The sequence below is a fragment of the Camelus bactrianus genome, chromosome 6 (genome assembly GCF_048773025.1).
Source record: "Camelus bactrianus isolate YW-2024 breed Bactrian camel chromosome 6, ASM4877302v1, whole genome shotgun sequence".
NCBI lineage: Eukaryota > Metazoa > Chordata > Mammalia > Artiodactyla > Camelidae > Camelus > Camelus bactrianus.
The window spans coordinates 88,787,870-88,808,953 of NC_133544.1; the positions used below are offsets into that span (position 1 = coordinate 88,787,870).

General features: G+C 33.8%; 1 protein-coding gene across 2 annotated transcripts in view; it reads right to left on the reverse strand.

The window, feature by feature from the left end:
* The window catches only part of VPS13C (vacuolar protein sorting 13 homolog C), a 157,639-nt gene that overhangs the window by 57,814 nt on the left and 78,741 nt on the right, over nt 1-21,084 (reverse strand). For both annotated transcript variants that reach the window (XM_074366228.1, XM_074366229.1), the window contains exons 36-48: nt 20,628-20,764; nt 18,607-18,763; nt 17,581-17,660; nt 17,039-17,098; nt 16,208-16,364; nt 14,300-14,416; nt 12,917-13,020; nt 12,352-12,519; nt 10,857-11,161; nt 9,731-9,878; nt 5,987-6,137; nt 3,752-3,861; nt 1,216-1,385 (exon numbers count right to left, since the gene is read on the reverse strand). In XM_074366228.1, the coding sequence (XP_074222329.1) occupies nt 1,216-1,385; nt 3,752-3,861; nt 5,987-6,137; nt 9,731-9,878; nt 10,857-11,161; nt 12,352-12,519; nt 12,917-13,020; nt 14,300-14,416; nt 16,208-16,364; nt 17,039-17,098; nt 17,581-17,660; nt 18,607-18,763; nt 20,628-20,764 (1,864 nt within the window). The remainder of the gene's footprint in view (nt 1-1,215; nt 1,386-3,751; nt 3,862-5,986; nt 6,138-9,730; nt 9,879-10,856; nt 11,162-12,351; nt 12,520-12,916; nt 13,021-14,299; nt 14,417-16,207; nt 16,365-17,038; nt 17,099-17,580; nt 17,661-18,606; nt 18,764-20,627; nt 20,765-21,084) is intronic.

Below are 21,084 nucleotides of genomic sequence, written 5' to 3' on the forward strand. Positions count from 1 at the left end.
CAGCTTCCAATCTGAACAGAAAACAGATCAGTATTAAGTGGAGTATTAGCTTAATACTCCAGTATTAGTTTAATAGCTAATCAGCAACCAAAATATGGTCTCCTAATCTCCACAGCAAAGTTCATGTTAATAAGCAATTACAGAATATTTCATATAGAGAAACAAATCAATTACTGCTGAAAGGAAGTTTGGCAATTAGCAAAATGAGCCCCACAAAATTTAAAAGACAATCTCTTTGTATTATTTTACAAAATAAAACATCCCTGAAGGAATTTATCTCCAAAGATCATCCTATACAATTGAGTGCAAAAGTATTCAATGTAATTCGTATCAGTCAGTGTTCAAGAGTCCACACATCCTCGTGTGTGCTGCAAAGAGCATGCTACCAACAGAAGGATGGCCTTTATCACCCTTGCCTAGACAGCGGTGAAGGCTACGCCAGGACATGAAATTTGCAAAAGAGAAAAGTTGGTTGCATGAAAGCACTCTGTCCTCATTTACTCACTTCTTAGAAAAACAAAGGGCTCAGAAATACCCAGTATACATTCAATGTAATTCAGCTTTAGGTAACAGCATACTTTTTCTCCAAAAAACATCAAGGACAAAAATATTATGCATCTCATTATTTGGGAAAGGAATAAAAATATAATTAGGCTATTGAAGGTGCTTTCTTCTCTATTTCTCACTTGATAGTAAGGTGGTATAAATTAATCTTTCAAAAATGGGTTGATAACATGAAAATTAGGGATTCCATTTCTACTGAAAGTTTTAAAAAATTTCACAGAATTGTTTTAAAATATATATACAAAATAAATAAGACAAAGAAAAATATTTAACTTTATGGGTTTTTGAAAAAAGATTCTGCTTACTGGGAACAATTTACAAAAATACATTACCAATGAACCATACCATGTGGATTTAATTCTTAAAATCTTGTATTTTCTTAGTTCCCACTTTTAAGACAGGATTTTATTACTAAACTTCCCTTTATTTCAAACTTTAAAGCAACAGAACGTGAAATAGCAATACTTCTTGATGCACTTCAAACTGAAATATGACCAAAGACCTCTTCTGATAACCCAAGGAACAGGATCCCAGAAAGGATGATCATGAGACCCCTTCAGACAATCTTAAGCCCAGCGATCAACGCCTGGCAGCCATGCCAGGTGCAATGCCAACCTTACATAATGTACAGCAAGTTCAGAGATGACAAACCTTGATGTTGCTCTCTCAATTCCTTCCCTGAGATCATCAAGGGTACATGTCTTAAGCTTAAGGTTGACATTCATTGAGCCATCCTTAAACATCTTCCCTGCAGAGGCCATAAGATGCAGTCTGAGTTCGCCGAGCCGTAAACTGTCATTATGAAATGAAAGTTTGGACTCCTGTGGTGTATTTTACAAGCAAAAGAATCAATTATCTTCAAGTGCTATGTAATTGCTTCTAAACCTATTTCTTAACTCAGAAATCAAAAGGAAATCCATACCACAAATTTTTAAAGTATGGGTGTTAAAACACAAAAGTGGAAAGAGTAATACGCATGTTTGTGATTGTGTAAGTACATACAAATAAATACGTAAGTGTGTGTGTGGATACTCGACAATGGTTAACATATAAAAATTTCTGATTTACAATTCAATGCAAATAAAAATAATCAGGAAATTGGCAATCAATCATTCTAACCTATAAATATTTAATGAGTTCTTCTATAAAAAGCATTGTGATAGGAAGCATGGGCTTTATAAGAAAGGATAAGGCAAGGTAGGTGATCTCAGTGAGCTTATAACCTAACTGAGAAAGCAAAATAGAAATACATTACAGGGAACATCAAGAAGGTGAGAACTAATTGAGCCTCAGACACTGAGTGGAATCAGACAGTCGAAGAGGAGGTAAAAGACATTCCAGATGGGGAAGAAATATGAGCAAACAATTCAAGATGCTCTCAGGGCACAAGGTACACGTTGGCATCTTAGGCTTAAATATTCCAAAATATTCCAATAAAAGAAAGGTAGGGAATGAGTTCTAGAAAGAAATATGGAGGCCTAATCAAAGTCTCAAATCCTAAACTAAAAGATTAAAACTTTTATGTATAGGAAAAAACACCTCTGTCTTTATTCCACCGTAACACATAGTTCCAAATTGTGTAGGTATTCCCAGATATTAAAAGAGCAAAACCCAACCAACCAACCAACTGAAAAAAGATATATAAATCTTCAGGGAAGTAAAGCTCATTAGTCATAATTGCTCACTACAGACCAGGGCATTGATATAAGCAGCACTGGTGACGGGTAATTCTTAGTACACTGGTTGTAACTCCGTATCTTCTCTCACTCAAAAGAATACACTGGATGTAAGTGGGTCAGAATGAAATTATTATTGGAAAACTTGGAATGCCTTTAATTTATAAAAGTGTAAATAAATAACTCACAAATTCGAGATCTCTAATTATTCACAGCAATGACCAGTGACACATCTGCTGATCACAATGTAATACTGTTTGTGGTATGGTTACTGACGTAGACAATTTGGAGCCACTGAATGTTTTTTTTAATTAATTAAAATTCACATAACACTGAAGGTTGTCTAAGTAGAATGAGAAGTTGTAAATGGCTACATGAGACTGATTGAGGAAACTGAACTTGTGCCAGTATCTAGGATGGATGAAAGGAAAATGTGCAACTAACAAGGAAGCCACTGCAGTGTTTTAAGTGTGAGCCAAGACGTTTCAAATAAAGCAGCAATGATTATTGCCAGGAAAGAACAAATGTTCACTCAAAGAAAAAACTGACAGTACTCGGTGTCTGAATGAATGAAGACGGTCAACAAAGAAGTAAAAGAAGACGCTGAGATTCTAAGGCTGGGGAACCAGGAGAATGACAGCATCTTAAGCGAAGCAAAGAAAACAGTTAACTGTTCATTCTCCATTAGGTCATTTTCTGATCTTTTCATTAACATTAAACATTAGAAATTAAGGCAGATTCTAGTCCAAGGCTCAACAGTAACAATGGATGAATACTGTGTAACTTTTACAAAACAATGTGAAATGTCAGATAACATACAAATGGACATTAATAACAGATATAATACCATAATCAGTGCATATTGTGGGTATTATATGACATGTGTATTATAAGTTATTATGATATAACATTAACTGATATAATCAAAAAGATTTATTAAAGGACATTATCTATATAATAAAAAGGCAGCTTTCTAAAACATCATTGACATATTATGTGGTTCAAATCATTATGGCACTAGACCTTGGTTCCTAAATTCACTAATCAGTACCCTTAATATGTATCTACTACATACAAAATTTATTCAGTAGAAACACAATTAATGTTTGTATATCATGGATAATTATAAATTTTAAAATTCAAAGGTTCCAATGCCACTACTGAATTACTTTCCTTAAACAGTTAAATATGCATATATATCTAGCTATGTTAAAAAACTGCACATGTAATTAATTATTCATATATAAAATTCTTCTCATAAAGATAGGTCTAAGTGTTTTAGTGCTGATATTACTTGGAAAGAAGTAAAAACTTTCCCTTAGCCTAGTAAGATTAGAAACACTAACAAAGTGAGGACAGAAAACAAGACCGATGCACATACTGCAGGCCAAACAGAATATAATATTCATATCAAGTTTTAAATGAATAGTCACATCAAAAAATGACAATATTCTGAAGTTGAATATCAAGAGCTAAGGACTTATTCCTAGATACAGAAATTAATTACATACCTGGGTGATATCATTGTTATAAAGGACAATGGAAAGAGATGCAAAGTGAAAGTCAAACTGGAGAGTGACATCCTGATCCGAAGAAAGCTTTGAGTCTGGCAAATCTTGTTCTGATGGTTCAAACATAAATATGAAAATTGAAAAGCTTTTAAGTAGGTATATAGTTTTATACATGTTTTAAAAAACAGGATAATAACTTATTATTCTAAATTTATATCATACTTCCTAGAATTCTTTAAGTCACTACAAGGCAATTAACAAAAATGGCAATGTATTCCATTGATATTTAGTACAGGGCAAAGTGATAGAGCAGACTATCTACACTGAAAAAAAAAGAGAGGGCCTTGTAAAGAGTATCAAGACAACTTTTTTTTAAAAGCCATTCCAGAGCAAGACTACTTTATTATAGTTTGTAATTATCAAAGCATGTCACTTAACTGGTTACAAGCCATTCTCAAGAGATTATGAAATTGGAGTAACAGAAAAGTAAAATACTTTGTCCTAGAACAGACAGCTAGTCAGTAAGACTGCTAGTGTAATGCACTCCTCACTAATTAAGTAACTTAATTAGGTAATTAAAAAATTACCTTTATCACCCAATCCATTACCTTTACAAGCAGAACAGAATGGAAATTAAAAGCAGAGTCAAAGAGAGTGCAAATACAATGTGGGACACAGGGTCTCTGGGATTCTGAAGTGAAGAGCCTTTGAGAAGTAATTTAGTCTTTTCCCTCATCTTTAGGCAGAAACTTTTTAGACAAAGGATAGATATTGCTTTCAATCACTCTTACAAAGTGATTCTATAATCTCTTTTGAAGACTGATTCTACGATCATTTATAGGAAATCTATCCTTACAAGTTACTGGAAGAGCAAACTCTGCGGAACTTCAGCCACATAAAGGCTTCTCCAAGTCGGAAGACTCTAGGGTTTTTCCCTCACTTTCCCTGAAAATAATTTACATTCCAATCTTCATCATCTCTGTAGCTTTTCCATCTGAACTCATAAATACTCCTAAGTACCATATTAATCATATAGTCTGGACCATATATATGAATTGAAAATAGCAGAACATAATGAGATCACTAATCACATAGTTTGCCTGCTATGGTTTATTCACCTGTTCATATTCCCTGTCTAACCACAGCAACAGCCTACTTATCTAGCATTGTCTATATGGTGGCATAAACTCAACCTGAAGCACTCACAGGCATCCTGAACCAAAAATCTTATTTTACACACATGCTCTAGTCATTTGTTTTGTGATTTCAAAACACACCAGACCTAACTACAGGGGAAGCAGTGCTGGTATATTATTATTAACTGACTGTCCTAAGTAACATCTAATGACCTGAGCGTTACAAACACACAGCAGTCTGGGCCCACTTATTATAAGGACAACGAACACTTCATCTCTTTTTATCCTTGGAAATATTAACCTATTCAGAGTCTAGTAAAACATATAATATTCACACAATGACTTGAAATGATGAAAAAAGAATTAAATTATATTCTATATATTTTTAAATGGTTGAATTTAAAAGTTTCAGTGCTTTTGAAAGATTCAATTTTTTTTTTAAATGGAGGGACTGGGGATTGAAACCAGGACCTCATGCATGCTAAGCATGCCTACTTTGTTTCTTCTCTAAGTATACCACCTCAGCTTTTTTTTTTAACTTAAGTATAGTCAGTTTACAATACTGTGACAATTTCTGGTGTACAGCATAATGTTTCAGTCATACATATACAGACATATATTTGTTTTCATATTCTTTTTCATTACAGGTTACTACAAGATACTGAATATAGTTCCCTGTGTTACACAGAAGAAATTTTTGTTTATCTATTTTATATATCATAGTATTTGCAAATCTCGAATTCCCAATATATCCCTTCCCACCTCCTTTCCCCTCTGGTAACCATAAGTTTGTTTTCTATGTCTGTGAGTCTGTTTCTGTTTTGTAAGTAAATTCAGCTTTCATAAATAAAGGGCAAACAAGCATCACACAGGCAATAAGAGGTGGCCCCTCCCCTCAGAGCAGACAATGAGCCTACCTCCTTCCCCTGGGGGCTTCAAGGCAGCCCCAGTCCCCTGCGATTTTCAATAGTAAATAATACAACACTGAATCAGTTCACACCACATTATGCTGGACAACTAAAAAAAACACTAAATATAAATATAGCATTAACACTAATTTTTCTCTATAATCAAAGCAAAAACTTTCATCAATTTATACCTTTGAGGTGGTCAAGTCCACTGGAAACATCTTTTCTTACTTTTACAACCTCCTGGGTAGGCTGCGTAGGGCTTGGCTGGGAAGAAGCTTCTCCAAGATTCTCCAGCAAAATTTTCATTAAAACTGTTAAGTCATCTCTACTGAGAGCAACCTAGAAACCAAAAATAGGCTGTTGTTAATTTAAAGTAATAAAAAATGCAAAATATCATATTTATGTCTTTATTTATGGATCCTCAAATGAATTAATTGTTCACCTAACAACAACAACAACAAAAAGCAAGTTGGGACCATAAATACCAGGAGAGAAGTATTTCATCTTGTGTATTAGACATTCCTCCTGTGTGTAAACATGCTTCTGCCTCCCTCTGTATCCAAGACCCGGCTTCCGGTTCTTCATCCCTGTTCCTGCCTTAACTGCCATTCTCCAGTTCCTCCTGTTCCTGGACCTGTGCCTCTCTCCCCTCTCCTGAGCTCCTCATCTCCATTCTGCCTTTCTCTCTTCTCATCCAGTACTAGCTTCCTCCTGCACATTTACTCCCCTCCAAACTCAATACAGGAAGAGTGCTGTTCAGTTTTCGGCCTCTACCAAGAAGGAAAAAGATGCTCTCCTGCAGTGTAGCGCCTACTCTCAGCACATATGCATTTGGATGTACATAAATCATTTCTTTAACTTATCAAGATAATGCCTCTTAGAACAATAACAAATGCATCTACAAAGAATTTTTAAAAATCAAAACACAGATGAGGAAATGAGTACCTTGCTTATCTTCAACCTGTATAAAAGGGGATATGTGGCAAAAAGAAAAAGGAAAAAAAAAAGAAAAGCAAGAGCTTTTGAGTCAGGCATATCTGTATCAACTCTACAACTTTCAGGCTGTGTTGTTGGCCAAGTTTCTTAAATTCTAAAACAGGAATGTCATCTCCCTCATAGGCAGTTGCAGAACAACATGAAGCTGCTAGAACGAGGATGCTACTGCCTACTAAGATCCATTAAACCTTTTAGCTCTTCCATCTTTTGTACAGTTCCCCTACACACACAGTCGTCCAAAAGGCCTGTTTCTAGTATTTAAACACAAATTCACACAAGGCACATTCACAGCACCTTCTCTTCTGAACACGACAATACCCGATGTCCCCCCAGTTAAGCACCTATTCCGAAGGAGTCCCTGATCCCCAGTCTAAATGAAAATGGGGAGATATTTTAGCATGAGATAATGACCAGGGATTTCTTGTTTGCTCCAAGCTCCAGTCTTTAGATAATGGATGTCACTTTAATTTCCTAGAACTTCTTTGTCTGTTCATTCCCACTTATGATACCAACAAAGGCAACAGTTGCCTTAAAGACAAATTACTTCGCCACCTCCTAATATTTGAAAAGGGTCAAGTACTAGTTGTGGGATCTAATCTTAGCAAGGGAGAATTTGAGAGAACAGTCCCATGCTCTGGAGTAGAGAAGCCTCTATCAATACCCTAAGCAGATGCTCTTCTTCATATAACACACCCAATCACACTACATACAGGGACCTGTCATTCCTACAACAAACTTCAATTTTAACATCTTCTCTAGTTGAACTTTGCTCCTTTGACCCTTTCTGTTCTATTCAGAACTAACTGAAATAATCACAGATATCAAAAACCTCTAAACTACTAATTATTTGTCTTTCAAACATTCCATTTAGTTACTCCCTCCTTTTTCTTATCTTCTACTGTTTGGCTTCAACAGTTTCATACACAGGTACACAAGAATCATAAGATTCCTATACTTCCATGACCATCTTTGACCAGTATCATCTCTTCCTGTGAGCTACACATGACCTGCTAACTACAGTAATAAATAAAAATAATTGCTGTTTATGTGGTATTGGCACAAAAGCAGACACGTGGATCAATGAAACAGAACAGAGAGCTCAGAAATAAAACCACAGACCTATGGGCAACTAATCTTTGACAAAGGAGGCAAGAACAGACAATGGAGAAAAGACAGTCTCTTTAGCAACTAGTGTTGGGAAAGCCAGACAGCCACAAGTAAATCAATGAAGTTGTTAGCACCCTCCCTCATACCATACACAAAAATAAACTCAAAATGGCTTAAAGACTTAAATATAAGACATGACACCATAAAACTCCTAGAAAGGAACATAAGCAAAACATTCCCTGACATAAATCATAGCAACATTTTCTTAGCTCAGTCTCCCGAGGCAATAGAAATAAAAGTAAAAGTAAATAAACAAGACCTAATCACACTTACAAGCTTTTGACAGCAAAGGAAACCATAAACAAAACGAAAAGACAATCTGTAAGCTGGGAGAAATATATATATAAACAATGCAAAAGACAAAGGCTTGATTTCCAAAATACACAAACAGCTCATATAGCTCAATAACAAAAAAAAACCAAACAACCCAGTCAAAAAAATGAACAGAAGACCTAAACAGACATTTCTCCAAAGAAGACATACAGATGGCCAACAGGCACATGAAAAGATGCTCAACACTGTTAATTATTAGAGAAACACAAATCAAAACTGCAATAAGGTATCACCTCACACTAGTCAGAATGGCCATCCTTAAAAAGTCTACAAATAATAAATGCTGGAGAGGGTGTGGAGAAAAGAAAATCCTCCTACACTGTTGATGGCAATGTAGATTGGTGTAGCCACTATGGAAAACAGTATGGAAGTTCCTTAAAAATCTAAAACTAGAGTTACCTTATGAACCAGCAATCCCACTCCTGGGCATATATCCGAAAAAGATAAAAACTCTAATCCGAAAAGACACAAGCACCTCGATGTTCAAAGCAACAATATTTACAATAGTCAAGACACGGAAGCAACCTAGATGTCCCTCAAAAGATGAAGGGATAAAGAAGATGTGGTATATATACAATGGAATATTACTCAGCCATAAAAAAGAATGAAATAATGCTATATGCAACAACATAGATGGACCTAGAGATTATAATACTAAGAGAAGTAAGTCAGACAGAGAAAGATAAATATCGTATGATACCACTTATATGTGGAATCTGAAAAAAATGATACAAATGAATTTATTTACAAAACAGAAGCAAACTCACAGACACAGAAAACAAACTTATAGTTACGAAAGGGGAAGACGAGGAGGGATAAATTAGGAATTTGGCATTAGCAGATACAATCTACTATATATAAAGTAGATAAACAACAAGGCTCTACTGTAATGGAAAAAATCTGAAAAAGAATATATATGTATATATGTGTGTGTGTGTGTGTGTGTGTATTTACATAAAACTGAATCACTTTGTTGCACACCAGAAACTAACACAATATTGTAAATCAAATATACTTCAAATAAAAAAAAAGTATTGCTGTTTATATGCTCACCAAATAAACATATTCACTTTTCTATTTAAAAGAGTGCTTCTATACATTAAAAATACTAAGGTGCTTTGAGAATGTGACATCCAAATATCACTGTATAGTGTCTCATAATTTAACTGCCTTAAAACTTTAATAGGATTGTCCAAAATTACTAATAATATTTTCAGTTGACTCCAATAGGTTTTAACCCCAGATTTCTTGCTGGCTTTATCAAACATCTGACTAATATGAAATAAAGAAAAGTGTGGGACCTAGGATGACCTCATTTTTAGTTAACAGAACATTCCCTTTAAATGTATCATCACTTCTGATGTGCTCTAGAACTACACTGGATCAATGACAAAAGCCTATATGGCAATTTTCATACATTTTATACATATACTTACCTGCATAGGTTTTAGTTTTCCTTTTATCTCCATCCCTGGAATTTGCACATACCATGTTGCTGCTAAATTTCGCTGTATGGACAAAAGCATGTTGACTGGTTTTAAAATTTCAATGTCATGTTGTGGTAAGCCAGACTGCAGAATCGTTCTGGAAGATAAATAAGAATTTGTATTTCTGAAATTTACATTTTAAAATGAAGACTATCATACTGTGTAACAGTTTCCACATAGCATTCTCCTAAACACTAAAGGCTGCAATCAGAGTTCTTTTAGAACATGCCTCTTTTCGTAAATCAATCTAAATCAGAATAAATCAAGTTTACATGCAGAGCTATGTAAAACAAAGCCTGTATAATGCTGATTTCAAAGACACAAATTTCATGAAGTATGACTATCGCACTATTTACTATCTTTCACAAGGACAATTTAATACTAGCAACCAGTCCATCATACAAATGCTACATCCTTCTAAAATTGGAGAAGACAGAAAGTGATAGTCTACCTAGCCCTTAGTTTTATGTTATTAGCACTTCACCAAACTCAAAGGGAAAAACTCACCAAACCTAAAAGTTAAACAAGCATACTGTAATAGTCATTTCTAGCTTGCCGGTCAACAAATATTTGAACAACCAAGAAAGTTACTCTTGTCCTTCAACAGAACCAACACTTTCCCATTTGGATTCGATAATCCTTTAGATACCTTACTGAGAATTCCTAAATGTGACAAGGTTTGGAAATCAGAAATAAACCTCAAATTTTATTACATTTTAAGAAGTCTTCTCCCATGCACAGAAAAGAAAATAGCTATGTGCAGAGTAAAAAAATGAACAAAGAAAAATAAATCTAAATTAAGTACTGAGTAAACTATAATCTTATAGTAGGAAATTTTACAGTAGGAAATTTTTATAGAGTAAAAAAAAAGTTATAAATTTAGCAAGACAAAAATGCAGATTCTATGAGGTACACCACTACCAAACACTGACCAAAAACCAACAGCCAAGGTTTCATAATCAGAAAAAATAAAGAATAAGACCCATAAAACCCTGGAGGGGTTTCACCCTTGGCAAAGATGCTCTGAAAATTCTATTTCTAGTAAGTAACAGATGACTGTATTATATTTTTATACCTGGACAGCTTCAGCTGAGTGAGCTGGATGCTCATTGTGTCAATGACTGGGGGAAGAGGACAGTGTTCCACAGCAACCACGTTAAATTTGTTTTCAACTCTGATTAAACCCAGATCTGCTATAACAGCATTAGGTGATACAGAAGACTGAGGAATGATGATAACTGGTGCTTTCAAATTGACATCCATCAGAAGGCGGAAACTCTTTTCAGCTAAGTCTTTCATGCTGGAAGCAGCTCTTTCTGCAGCTTGGACTGTAGCTGTGCTCAAAGCCTCTTTGGCAGTTTGAAAATTGTTAAGGAAGTTCTGTTGGAAGAGACTGATATTTAGAGCTCCCCTCAAAATGGGATTTATTTTTAAACGGAAGGACTTTAAAAAAGACAAACTAAATAAAAGAGGTGATATAAAAGAGATGTTATTTATGATTGGTTACATAGAGAGTAAAGTCTAGAAAGATATAGTTTGAGATAATTAACAAGTGGAAAAGAGTCCTTTAACTTTCATTTTATGTATTTCAGAATTTTTTGGACAAATTTTGGTAATAATTCTTTCTTACATTTCCCTTTTACTCATGAATGTTGGTCATTTTAATTCAAATTTAATAAAGAGATGGCAGAGAGTGCTCTACTTCTCCCAAAGTGGCTTCAATTCTGTACCTCTAGGTCATAGGAATAAAGTTTACACTTAGAAACTGAGGTTTTACCAACTTATTTCTGAAGATTCTTTTTTTAAATGTACCCCAAAGGAGCAAAGATGCTTAAGTGTTTATAATCTTGCAATCATTAATCAGAGTCAAAACTTCTTTATTTAGGGTAAGATGCCTTTTATCTCAATTTCAACTAAAAATGGATTTTTCCTAATGAAGAAAAAAAAACTGGAAGCAATATTCTTGATATACATACATTAATAACACAAAGTGACTTAAACTAACCCCCTTCTAAATAAATTACCTTCCAGAAAAATAAAACATGATGGTTTAGGTAGAAATCTATGATTTGTAAGCTTTGAATAGCAGCCTCACTAAGAGGCACAGGCAAATTAAACTCTTTGGTCCAGGACACTTACATGGAAATAAACAATTGAAAGAAAAGAATTTTATGGCTTTGTTGATCAAAATTATAATCAAAACCTGTAAGTTTCAATGTAAGTCCTTCAAATGCCTGATAAGCTCCTTAAAAGATTCTTTTAGCTAAATACTTTTTAAGGGTATCTCATAAAACAAACAGCACTGAAAAGCCCTAACTTAAAACATCAGAAGGTACTTTCAAAATACATAACAATGGAAATGTTAAGGAATGATCATGTATAGGTTCAAAACAATGATAGACATTCATTTAGTTATCCATCGTGTAAGGAACTTCCCTAATGGTAAAATTCTGCTCAGTATTTGGGAGTTTACCCCTATTAGTAAAGATTTTGACTATCGAGGTTCAGATATATAGGCAAAGATACTGAGGCCTCAATGGGAAATAAACAGATGTAAAGAATAAACTTACCAAAAGAGACATGAAGAATTTATGAACATAAACAACTTGAATACAGCCCACTTTGAGACTAAGTTTGCCGTCTACTTTAGACATATCAGCATAGGCCTTTCCTTCTGTAGCATCTGGATAAAGAGTCATTTGGAATCTAAAGACTTCATCTTCCAAAATAGAGACAGCCTAAAAGTATTAAATTAACTGGTTATTACAACAAAAAAAGCTGTATCAGTATAGTATTAATAAGATTCCTTACTACAGAATTCTTGATAAAGAAGCATCATTTAAATTCAACCTTCAACGAATGATTAGTTAAAAACATTTAACTCGACAATAACCTTTTCCTAAATCTATAGAAAACATTTTATCAATGGAGGTATCAATCACTTAACTGATCAGAGATAGCTTTTACAAATCACCTAGTCTATACACAATGCAGAAGCAGTGACCATATTTCTGCCCCGTCCCTAACAAAATGCCTGACACGTGACAGACAATACAGAATGAACAAATGAATAAACGCATCTCAAGCCCAAAGAACGAAAATAAATTCCAATATAGAAACATATTCTTTAATTACCTTTTTGTGAATGGACAGCAAATCAACATTCCTAACTACGATATCCTTAAGTCTGGCAAATACGTCGGTCTGCTTTGGCCTCACAGAAACAGAAGCATCCATTCCTGTGGGAAAAATGACACTTGTCACCTACTCAAAGTGAACTGATTTACTGGTATTTAAGTTCAATACCATACTACCAAGACATGGAATGAATAAAAATTACTCACTATTACACATAGTAAAGGTATTACCTTTTACATATGAGATACCTAAGAAAGATGATACTATCTTTAAGTGCTAAGGGCATCTCATATCTAAAATGTGTAGAAGTTTTAAAACAAAAGAAGTCAAATTTCAAAGAAAATCAATCACAGGTCTCCAAACATAAAAATCCTGTGCACTGGCAAGCTCAGAGCTGGTCATTCAGGAAGACATGCAACATTTACTAAATAACCATCTCACAAACATTATATTATGAAAACTATTATTCTAAAAACTAAGCATAAATAAATAGTTTGATGAGTTAAGTATGATTCTTTCTACAACAAACTGTACCTAACACATAATGTTTTAAGATTTCTCTCCAAAAAAAGTGTCATTCTTATAAGCTCTAAAGGCATGGTTTCTAAAACCACACCTCAGTAAAGAGAGAATGCCTATAGGTTAGCCCCAATAATGAGCCCAAATCACTACCACACTACTCACAAAACAGATAATATTTGTTAAATGGAACTGACTGTCTCACCTCTTGTTAACTTCTTACTATGTAAGCACCAGGCACTTTTCTAAATATATGTAAATCTGTAAACTTAATCCTCACAACAATCCCATGAATAATTACTGTAACTAACTCCATTTTACAGAAGAGGGAACTCAGGCACGGAAATGTTAATTAATTTGCTCAAGGTCAGCCAGTAAGTGTTAGAACTGTAATCTGAACCTTGGCAGGCTGGCTCCAGGACCTACAGAATTATCCGCACTCATCCTTGTATCAGGCTGATGATAAGTAAAGCTTAAAAACTTTCCTCTAGAAAACTTCTTTTCCTGATTCTATATGTGCACAAGAGACAAGGGGAAAAAAAGCATAACTCAGTGAGATGTTATGATATTCATTTCTCAGTTTTAAGTTATATTATTTTGAAAACACAAACAGGACACAAGAGATTAAGCCTCAGACTTACTCTGAAAATTTTTAAAAACATAAGGAATGTCTCACATCAGTCATGAATCATAACAAATTTACTTCTAACATTTCAAAGCACATCTCTGAAAAGTTTGCAGGAGTCCTCAATATACATAAACCAAAAGATGACTCAAGAGAAATCTACCATGCAACAAGCTCATTCTTCCTGAAGGTCTATGCAGAGAAACAAATATCTACACCAAGGAATAGTTACTTACCATGTATTCGAATATCTGCAATGTTACACTTCTGATCACAGACAAAGATATTAAATGCATTTAATTCAGCTATGATCTTTAAATCAAACACATCGTCTTGAGAAGTACTGCTGGATACTGAAAAGTAATAGAATTCTTGTGATTAACAAAGTGCACAAATGATATAACACATAAAATAATCTCAAATTCACTAAAATAAAAGTACATAATGAACTATGAAGAACCAAAAAGATCTCCATTAAGAATATATATAATTAATATGATTTTTAATCAACTTTCAAATGTTAATCAGACAAAAACTACTATGTTCTCATCCAAGTGAAAAATAAAGGCTACTTTTAATAGCACCGTGTAAATACAATTATGCTAGATGGAAACTTACAATTTTTCTTCTAGGAAAAAAAACCCTCTACATTAGAATTCTAAAATTCCATTACAGCCACATTTTGATTTTTAACTTCTTTCATAACATATATTAGATCAAAGAAAAATATTTCATGAAAAACTGAAATAGTGACAGTTAATAAAATCTGTATTGTTAACTATGACATTTACAATACATATTAACTACAGAGCCAATTTCTCTAGATTGCATTTTTTTCTCCATCCTAAAATAAATTCTATAAGAAATGAACATAAAGGGCTAAAATTAAGGAAAAAAACAAAAAAATTTGTTTTATAATGTATGTTTGTGTCTGCGTGCATGTGTATAAGAATCACAATCAAATAGATTCCCTTAACCTGTTTTAGTCCAGGTCCTGATTGATAATTTTAAGATACAATTTCCCAGAGATTTGTCTTAGCTGAGGGAAACAGACTTTCCCTATAAAACTGAACAGCATGGGGACAGAAGTCCTTAATTACAAGATGATAAAAGCGTTTTTTTTTTTTTCTATATATTTAAAATAGCATAATCAAACCATAAAAAGCAGCCATACAGCATAACTGGAAGACTGTTTCTTTGGACTAATGTTTTTGGTGGTTTATTGTGAGCTTAAGCATTGCTTTTTAATTTATTCAACTGTGTGTGTGTGTATGTATATGTTATTAAGGTATTTCCATGGATATTAATGTGACAAGTACATTAAAGACAAAGAAGGTAAAACTCTCTCACTCCAGTTTATAGCAAAAATAATGCTCTGCTCCCTGGTTAAAAAAAACAAAAGAAAACAAAACAAAACTCATCTTTGTATCAGAGTTAATATTACTAACAGTTTTACACTCTAAAGATGCCAGTAATACAGATGATGCAAATAGGTAATGTTCTGAAAATTAAATTACCAGATGTTAGATATTCACACCTTATGATATGAAAGAAAAATAATTAAAATAATATTTGGCTTAAAAATAGGCATATGCTCACTCAGGCTACCTGACATCTAATATTTCAAGACACAAGTCATGGCATGTGCCCATATTTCTATGTGATTTAAATACAGTTTCACTTAGAAACCAAAGTGAGTCTGTCTCTTTGATGAGATTATTCCTTTTGTGTCTTGCCAAGCTTAAAACTGCTGACCACCAGGTAGGTCTAACTGACTGACTGAAATGGGCCCCTGTGACCATGCATGATTCTGTTAATATTTTAATTTTGTCCTTTCTCACCTTCACTGGAATGAAGCCTATAGAGACATCAATGCAAAGTATATGCAACTTTATTTTATGTAGAAGCTAGGCAGTGATATCAAATATAAATACATGATTAATATTAAACATTTATTTAAACTCCCTCACTAAATTATCCTATTATACCATAGGGATAAAATCTGCTTTCTTTTGAAAACCTCATCTGTCAGAGCAGCTGTAACATTAAGGTCCTAAACAGTTATCTTGGCTTGAAAATACAAGTTATTATATGATTATTAAATTCAGATAGAAAGTATTAGACCAGGACTCAAAAGTTAATACCAGTTTTGGCAATGATACTTCTGGACTCCCCGACAAGTGGTTTCAGCTCCTGTTCCTTCTTAGAAGGTTCAGAGGATGGAACAGCAGACGACAGAAAATCCATGAAGGACAGTAAAGCTTCCAAATGAAGAACTAAGTCTAAGGATGAAAATGAAACCTAAGATAACGAACAATTAGAAAGGCAGATTTCAGACACGGTAATTTCTGTTAAACTTCAACATACACAGGCAGCACGAGAATAGTTGAATTAAGGGCCTTTTTTATTTAAGAAAAAAAACCTACTATTACTTATTATAACTTACCAGACAATAAAAACCAACACTGCCCACTCCCACACCCGACCATCATTCTAACCTCAACAGAACCTGACGGGCTTTAAGGTAAAGATACAGGAAGTATTATCAGTCACCTTACACATGGTTCCAAGACAGGCTATATAGACTCAAATGGACTGTGAAGTGATGTCTGTACTAGCCATACTTTTACCTTATCCCTAATTTTACTCTAATCCTAAAGCCAGTTCACAATTCAAATGTTTAATGCTTCCAGCAACACTATGCCAAACAACCATAGTGAACAAAATTCCCTTAAAAAGTATATTATTTATGTACTCAACAAGGAATCATTAATTCATATCTGGGAAATAACTAGTCTTTTGTAATAATTTTACTTCAACTGTATATCCATTTCTTTTATCTGTAAGATTAGATCTGTTACTGTTACCCTTATTCTAATTTTAGAACTCACAATCTCACAACTGAAGATGGCTTTGAAGCCAGACTCAATCACTAATATATAACCTAGCCTTATGGTGAATTAGAAGAGATTTACCTTCAGTCTTTGCTTCGTATTGTCATGCACAGTTTTAAATTCTGGTCCATCACTGTCTGCCTACAAATAATGGAAGATTAAACCAAATTCACACATTGAAAAAAAAAGATTTATATTCTTTACTTTTCAAAGTATGCTATGAAAATACTATAAATGTATTTCTTATAGGCAAAGAAAAACATGCCAAAAACCTGGCCACATAAGCTTTTCTCCTATTCTACAGAAGCAAAAACAAACTCCTTATCCTACTTGGGAGGAAATGCTAAAGGTAGGGGAAAATGTTAGCGCATCTAGATTATAAAAGATTTTGCTTCAAATTACAATGGAACTTTATATACTTCCACTAATTCAAAAACATAGGGTTAACTCAGAAGGTTATTGAAATTATCCAGGATTGTCAGATGCTTCCATAATTCACTATAATCTACCAATTTCAGAATGAAAAATTTTAGGGGGGAGATTTAAACTTCTATTAAATAAGGGGGAATCACATAACTTTATATATTCAAATATTAAAGAATACCAGAAATGAAACTAGGTACCTTTGTCAATAACATTTTCAGAAGGGTTTCATCTGTTACATTAGAAGAGTTAATAATGTGGAGAGGTCCTCCTTTAGAGTCTAGAAGAGAAAAAGAGAAGGTAGATCCATTAAGTCTTTTAAACATTTCAAATGTATTTAAAAACAGATTGGCCAGTGACACGGATATGTTTGTCAAAACTCAAAGACGTACACTAAGAAGGGTGAATTCACTGTATATAAATCATCTCTCAATAAAACTCGCTTTGAAACAAAAATTAAAGAAATTCCATAAAAACAAAAAACCCAGCAACAGCCATTTACAACTGCTATAATCATATACTACTGGTATTACTTACTTAAACAAATCAGAATATTAAAGAACAAAGGTATAAAATACACTGAAGTAGGGATTATTCTCAATAAAAGTTTGCTTAATTAAAGTTAACCTATAGAATTCCTGCAAACTTCAAACACCCACAGCAACTTTAAAAGTTGGCTTGATGCAATTCAGAAAGTAAATCTGAAAGGTCAAAGAGACTACAAGTCCATGTTAAATTTTTCCTCTATAAATTTCTGTATTGTTTAATTTTTTTTAAAGTATATATTAATATAATTAAACACAAAAAAGACATTGATGTAATTTAAAAAACAAACAAAAACAGTTACTAGTAAATTAACTCACCTTTTCAAAAAGGGTCTACACCTGGGTATTGTACTCGGGTTGTGATTTTCTAAGGTGTCAGTTCTCACAGCATACTTATAATGAAATGTTGCCTTTTACAAGTCTTGAAGTATTATGTATTGATCTTGAAGACAAATGCTTCATTTCTCCTTTAGATATATACTACTTTGTGCTAAATATTTAGATATATTCTCATTTTATGACAATTATATAAATAATAAATTTTTAGTACCAAATTCCTTTATATTAATTTAAACTAGCTAAAAAATTATGGTGACACTAATAAACGTGCAATGTTGATAAAAAGGTAGCAACCATCTGCTATTACATGCACAATTTACACAGACTCGACTTCACACTTACCAGAGAACTCAAAGCATCGCATACTAATTTTTTTCAGATAAGCTTCAGCAGTCAGGTCGTAGGCTTTAACTCTAGCTTCCATTCCAAGCTGCAGGACACTTAGTTCATGTAAAGGCCTTCCTTTCTTTTCTGCTTTTTCCATCAAAGTAATCACAACCTAGTAAAAGATACCAGTTTTACTACAAACTATTTCACCAATATATGATGAAGATAAGTCAATAATGTAATAACCATCCAGAGCGATATAACCAAAAAATTCACACGATGTTAAGATGTTTACTTCTATTTGTGCCTGGAAATTGACTAGGATTATCTACTTTGGAAGGTACACCTATTTGTTCAGATTTTTAAAGCACTGCCACTGTATTCCAGTGGCTTTCAAGAGTTATATTAAAAAAAGTTGTCCTGCCTAATTTTCAGAAGTCGCAGTCTGATGGATGGCATCAGACTAGATGTAAAAGTCTGTGAGATAAAACAGTCAACTTTTATGCTATTGCTAAGGCAAAGTTTCTCAACCTTGGAACCACTGACATTTGGGGTTGGATAATTCTTTCTAGTAGGGCCTAGTCTCATGCGCGCTGTAGGCTGCTTGGTGGCATCAATGGCCTCTACCCACTGGCTGCCAATAGCTGTCTCTCTGGATAGTGACAACCAAAAATGTCTTTAGTCGGGAGGGTATAGCTCAGTTGACAGAGCACATGCTCAGCATGCACGAGGTCCTGGGTTCAATCCCCAGTACCGCCATTAAAAAAACAAACCAACCTACCTAATTACCCCCTTCTCCAAAAAAAAAAAAAAAAACCAAACCAAACAAAACCAAAAACCCAAAATGTCTTCAGACAATGCCAAATATCGGCCTGAGGGGAGGATGCAAATTGCTTCCCCCACCCTAATCACTGTCCCAAGGAAAGGGAACTGTAATAATATATATTACAAATGATGTTAAAAATGACTTATGGGTTTTCTATGTACATATGTTAATGAAGCTCATTTGCAAAGACAATGATTCATCTATCAAAGTTTCAGTTATCAAAGCCTAAAAATCTTCAATAACTCTAATAATATTAACCAGAAAAACAGCAGAGGTTTAACACGAAAGAAGTTCATTTCAAAGCATTATATTTCAGATCAAAAAAGTAGAACTCATTTGTTTAAAAGTTTATTATTTTTAACTCAGAGATAGAACATAACCTCTCTATAACTATTTCATAATAAAGCAACATTGGAGGAAGTTCTTGCATGTCCCTGTATCCTCTATATTTCCCACATTTACATATGTTCATGCCTGGTCCTCTTTCTATGGATAGGGTTCAGCCCCTTTCCTGAACTCCTTTTCTCAGACTACGTCTTATTTTTCTTTAAAAATTCAAATTTCACTTTCTCCAGGAAATCTTCCCTGACTCTCTCAGACTGTTTCGATGCCCTCCTCTTACCATCACTGCCACAAGCTCCCTGGGCACGTTTTTAATGGGAGCAGTTACAAAAATTTTAATTATTTTCTTGTTTGACTTCAGAGCCTTTTATCTCTGAATCCTTAGCACTCGGCATATGCAGTATTTGTTACATGTGTGAATGGAGATGAGAAAAATTCATTTAATCTTTCCTTAAGAATCTGCAGATGGAAAGCAGTGATAATGTAATATTTTTTAAATGTTGACATATAATGCTTTATTCTATTAATGGTTTCTAAAATTTGCAAAGAATTTCTGTCACTATTTCCTTTTCCTGCCTTTCCTAAAAATCCAAAGCAAGCCACATTCCAACTGTCCCAAAATCATTTAAAAACCATGTTATAGGACATACTACCATTTTCTCAAAGAAATATTATATCCCCCAAATATAACTCATCTTGAACAAACTCTCAAATTTTTAAACATTATTGCTACATACAAATTACAAATAGGCTATGTAAGATTTTTTTTATCCGTATCAATAATCGACAAGTTTCCTTTAGTAGAGGTAATTCCAAATATCTATTCTTTATTCACCTCACTTTATAAAAACAGATGAATATAACACACCTCTTTGATTTCAAATTTCAGCAGCATATTAATGATGTCTACAGATCTAATTTCTTCCACTCCAGCTGTTAAAGCATCTTGTGAAACAGGCACATCTTGTTTTAAGGTAGAGATTTCAAGTGGCTCTTTAATTTCACCTAAAGATGTTTAAAACAAATGCATTCACTTCTATTCTAACAGACACTGTATCAAGTGAACAGAAAACACAGAACTAGGCATTGTCATGAGGAGGTCAAGAAAGTCTTAACAGAGTTATCATTCAAGTAGAACTGAAGGACCTCCTCTTACAGGGAACACATTCTAAGAAGGTCAGAGTTTGTGGAAATCACAGAAAGATAACGTATCAGGATAGGTTTTGCAAACAGGATGGAGTTGGATATGGTTAAATCATGAGGAGGATAACAAGCCTCAAAGCTTGATAAGGAAAAAAAAAAAGGGAGAATAGTTAAAGCCACTT